Genomic DNA, 5,000 nt, shown 5'->3' on the forward strand with positions numbered 1-5,000 from the left:
GTTTGACACAGCGCCCCATAATGCCTGGATTAAATTTTGATTTAATCCTCTTTCATAAATAAAGGTGTTTTTACAAGAGCTGGCCATTCATTTATTCATTTGGTAAGTTATTCATGGGTGTTTATTATTCACTGAGGGCAGACGAGCAGCGATGGGTCACGATAGGTTAGGAATAATGGCTGGTGAGGTGATGCGTGTTATGATAGTGGTGATGGTAGCAATGGGTATAATAACTGTAATAATGATGATAATGGTTGTGGTTGTAGTGGTTGTGGTTGTGGTGGTGGTGGTGTAGTAGTAGTAGTAGTAGTAGTGCTATTAATAACAACAACAACAAAACAACAATAACAACAACAACAACACTTACTTCATGTCCCAGATTTCTTCAAAACTGCTTCTATCCACCTCTTTCCGCTTCAAAACTATTTCTTTCTAATTCTTTCCTCTCCAGTACTGCTTCTTTCTAAATCTTTCCTCTTCAAAATTGCTTCTTCCACCTCTTTCCTCTTCAAAACTAGAAAAAAGAAAAAAAACTGATAGTTTCCGTGTACGATAATTAGTGAACGTCGTACCGGAAGATGATTCATCACAAAAAATAAATAAATATAAATAAATAAATAAATAAATAAATAAATAAATAATAAATAATAATCAACATACCTTAATAATGATAAAGAAGATAAACATCATGAGCAATTAAAATAAACCAACAACGAAAATGTAAAAAAAAAAAAAAGTACGATAACACTAAACACGAAATAACAATAACGATAAAAAAACACACACACACACACACACAAAAAAAAAAGAAAACAACAAAACAAGCACAAATAGCCATAAGAAAATAAAGACAAAAAAAAAAAAAAAGAACCAGATTTAAAAGATGCGCGGACGAGACGAGAGTTAAGAGCCAAAATATCGACATCGCGGGAGATTTAAACCAAGATGGCGGTCAATGAAGAGTTTTGGCAGACTTTGGATAATTTTAGAGCAACTATTCTTTACTCCGGCGACCTTGAAGCGCCAGCCACGGTACCCACACGAAGCCAGGACCACAGCAGGTGATAATAATTAGCAAAACACACCTGTACCTTCCCTGTAGCTTGCGTGAGAGAGTTAATGAGAGAGTGAGCGAGTGAGCGAGCGAGTGAGGAAGGAATTAAATTTTCTATATTTTCGTTTTCTTTTCAGTTTTTAATCTCTCTCTCTCTCTCTCTCTCTCTCTCTCTCTCTCTCTCTCTCTCTCTCTCTCTCTCTCTCTCTACATGTATTTTTCTCGGAAGATAATAATGATTGAAAAATGTTGAAAGGTCAGAGAGAGAGAGAGAGAGAGAGAGAGAGAGAGAGAGAGAGAGAGAGAGAGAGAGAGAGAGAGAGAGAGAGAGAGAGAGAGAGAGAGAGAGAGAGATTTAATTAAAAAGAAAAAAACTATATTTGTGTTTATATATATTTTTTGAAAGCCTAATTTTGTTTATTTATTAGCAAAAATTAGATTGTGTATTTATTTATTCATTAGCTTATTCATTTATTACGTACCGATACATTTTATTTGTTGTTGTTGTTGTTGTTTTTTTTTGGATAATAAAAAAGGAGGATGAATAAAAAAGAAAAAGCAAATGAATGAATGAAAAGACAAATGAAGAAAAAAAATAGCCTATTATTATTACTACTACTACTACTACTATTATTATTATTATTATTATTATTATTATTATTATTATTATCATTATTATTATTGTTGTTGTTGTTGTTGTTGTTGTTGTTATTAGTAGTAACAGTAGTAGTGGTGACAAAGATCATTACTACTACTGCTACCACCACTACTACTACTACTACTACTACTACTACTACTACTACTATTACTACTACTACTACTACTACTATTATTGCTACGTACGACAAAGATGACTTTATTAATACTCATAACAATAACAACAACAACAACAACAACAACAACAACAACAACAACAACAATAAAATATCAGTGTACCTCCCCAACCTCTCTCTCTCTCTCTCTCTCTCTCTCTCTCTCTCTCTCTCTCTCTCTCTCTCTCTCTCTCACAGGTAACACAATGTATATAACTTTTAATATCTATGCATTTAATTAATTCATCAACTGTGTGTGTGTGTGTGTGTGTGTGTGTGTGTGTGTGTGTGTGTGTGTGTGTGTGTGTGTGTGTGTGTGTGTGTGTGTGTGTGTGTGTGTGTGTGTGTGTGTGTGTGTGTGTGTGTGTGTGTGTGTGTATGTGTGTGTGTGCCTTAAATATATCACTGAATATTGAACCTTATGTATATCTATCTATCTTTTATCTATCTGTCTGTCTGTGTGTCTGTCTGTCTATCTATCTATCTATCTGTCTGTCTGTCTGTTTGTTGGTCTACCTATCAATACATCTATCAATCTAACTGACCTACCTATCTAACCACTAATCTACAATGCAACGCAACCTAACCTAACCTAACCTAACCCAACTTAACCTAACCCAAGCTAACCTAACCTAACCTAACTTAACCTAACCTAACCCAACTTAACCTAACCCAAGCTAACCCAACCTAACCTAACCTAACTTAACCTAACCTAACTTAACCTAACCTAACCTAACCAAACCCAAGCTAACCTAACCTAACCCAACCTAACCTAACCCAACCTAAGCTAACCTAACCAAACCCAAGCTAACATAACCCAAGCTAACCTAACCTAACCTAACTTAACCTAACCTAACCCAACCTAACCTAACCCAACCTAACCCAACCTAACCTAACTTAACCTAACCTGACTTAAGCTATCAGGGGCTGCCACGTGTAGGTCTGAAGGCTTCCTGCATCAAGCCCTGTGCTCTCGTGTCCTCAGGGAAGTGGTGAAAAGGTGCGAGGGGATCATGGAAGGAGTTGTAGCAAGTCTGGCCAGAGGAGAGCCGCCCGTGTTGAGAGTGCCACGCCCGCAGAGGTGAGAGTAGTGGTGGTGGTGGTGGTGGTGATAGTGGTGGTGGTGGTGGTGGTGATAGTGGTGGAGGTGGTGGTGGTGGTGGTGGTGGTGGTGGTAGTGGTGGTGGTGTCAGAGAAATTTTTTTGTTATGTTATATTTTCTTTGTTTCTCTCTCTCTCTCTCTCTCTCTCTCTCTCTCTCTCTCTCTCTCTCTCTCTCTCTCTCTCTCTCTCTCTCATACGCACACACCACCTATAACAATAAAACTCTCTTCATCTCTCTTTTTATCTTCTCCTTCTCCTCCCTCTCATCTTCCTCTTCCTCGTTCTGTTGGTCAATGATTGAATGGTTGTGAGTCATCCACGTGTGTGTGTGTGTGTGTGTGTGTGTGTGTGTGTGTGTGTGTGTGTGTGTGTGTGTGTGTGTGTGTGTGTGTGTGTGTGTGTGTGTGTGTTTCATTTGTGTGTCTCAATTATCACGTTCTCTCTCTCTCTCTCTCTCTCTCTCTCTCTCTCTCTCTCTCTCTGTGACGTCATCTGTTTACATCACATTTACTCACTAGTATTAAGAGACATGTTACGACCTCTCTCTCTCTCTCTCTCTCTCTCTCTCTCTCTCTCTCTCTCTCTCTCTCTCTCTCTCTCTCGATTTGTCCTTTGCTTGTTTCATTTTTAAGTAGAGAGAGAGAGAGAGAGAGAGAGAGAGAGAGAGAGAGAGAGAGAGAGAGAGAGAGAGAGAGAGAGAGAGAGAGAGAGAGAGAGAGAGAGAGAGAGATCTTGACCTTCAGAGGGGAAAGATAAAAATAAAAACTTGCACTTCATCGAATAATAGAAAGTCTGTCTGTCTGTCTGTCTGTCTACATACATACACACACACACACACACACACACACACACACACACACACACACACACACACACACACACACACACACACATATTATTTTAAATCTCATTGCTTTTTTACTTTTCTATATTGGAATTACATGCATCTCTCTCTCTCTCTCTCTCTCTCTCTCTCTCTCTCTCTCTCTCTCTCTCTCTCATTAACCATTTCCCACGTTCTATTTCCTTTTATTTCCCTTTTGTCTATTTCCATTTCCGTCAAAGGTCGTTCTCTCTCTCTCTCTCTCTCTCTCTCTCTCTCTCTCTCTCTCTCTCTCTCTCTCTCTCTCTCTCTCTCACGTCCCGAAGGACTTTCTCTCCACCTTCCTGTTTTCTTTCACACCTCAATTTCAATTTGAGCCAATACACGCACACACACACACACACACACACACGTTCTCTCTCTCTCTCTCTCTCTCTCTCTCTCTCTCTCTCTCTCTCTCTCTCTCTCTCTCTCACACACAGATTATTAGATTAAATAACTTTTAAAACCTAAAATTATAATTTATTCCTGAAACTAAGTCATTTTATCTATTTATCTATCTGTCTATCTATCTATCAGTCAATCTACCTATCTGTTTATTTATCTATCAACCTTCTATCAGCCAAAACAATTTGTCAATCCACCTATGTATGTATGTATGTATGCCTGTATGTGTGTATGTATCTATCTATCAACATATCTTTCTATCTATCTATCCATTCATCCATCCATCTATCTACCAATCCATCCACCCGTTTCTCAACCCAGATCCCTCACACCTGCGTCATCATCAACAGCATCAGGAGGTGGAGAGAGTCTTGTAAGCCTTGGGTCCACACAAAGCTGTAGAAAAGTGAGCCTTCTCCTCCACCTCCTCAGTCAGGTGTACAGACTTGTGGGTACTGACAGCTACGCCACTCGAAGGTGAGGTGGTGGTGGTGGTGGTAGTAGTAGTAGTAGTAGTAGTAGTAGTAGTAGTAGTAGTAGTAGTAGTAGTAGTAGTAGTAGTAGTAGTAGTAGTAGTAGTTGTTGTTGTTGTTGTTGTTGTTGCTTTATTAGTTAAAATAAAAAAATATATAAAGAAAAAAACGAGAGAGAGAGAGAGAGAGAGAGAGAGAGAGAGAGAGAGAGAGAGAGAGAGAGAGAGAGAGAGAGAGCGAGAGAGATTAATCACAGCCCGAAACCTTTCATTCTTTTCCTATCTTTT

At 38.7% G+C, this 5,000-nt stretch overlaps 2 protein-coding genes across 4 annotated transcripts in view; one reads left to right on the forward strand and one right to left on the reverse strand.

Moving 5' to 3' along the window:
• Positions 1 to 5,000, reverse strand: part of LOC135092279 (prefoldin subunit 5-like) — a 40,129-nt gene that overhangs the window by 10,450 nt on the left and 24,679 nt on the right. The window contains exon 2 of the mRNA XM_063990730.1: positions 368 to 514. The gene's annotated coding sequence lies outside the window, so the exon portion shown is untranslated. The remainder of the gene's footprint in view (positions 1 to 367; positions 515 to 5,000) is intronic.
• Positions 882 to 5,000, forward strand: part of LOC135092278 (meiotic recombination protein SPO11-like) — a 12,027-nt gene continuing 7,908 nt past the window's right edge. Inside the window, exons 1-3 of one of the 3 annotated variants that reach the window (XM_063990728.1) lie at positions 882 to 1,061; positions 2,852 to 2,947; positions 4,562 to 4,717. In XM_063990728.1, coding sequence (XP_063846798.1) covers positions 946 to 1,061; positions 2,852 to 2,947; positions 4,562 to 4,717 — 368 coding nt within the window. In that variant the 5' untranslated portion in view covers positions 882 to 945. The remainder of the gene's footprint in view (positions 1,062 to 2,851; positions 2,948 to 4,561; positions 4,718 to 5,000) is intronic. The other 2 variants (XM_063990727.1, XM_063990726.1) reach the window with 2 other exon arrangements.

The sequence above is a fragment of the Scylla paramamosain genome, chromosome 39 (assembly GCF_035594125.1).
Source record: "Scylla paramamosain isolate STU-SP2022 chromosome 39, ASM3559412v1, whole genome shotgun sequence".
Lineage (NCBI taxonomy): Eukaryota > Metazoa > Arthropoda > Malacostraca > Decapoda > Portunidae > Scylla > Scylla paramamosain.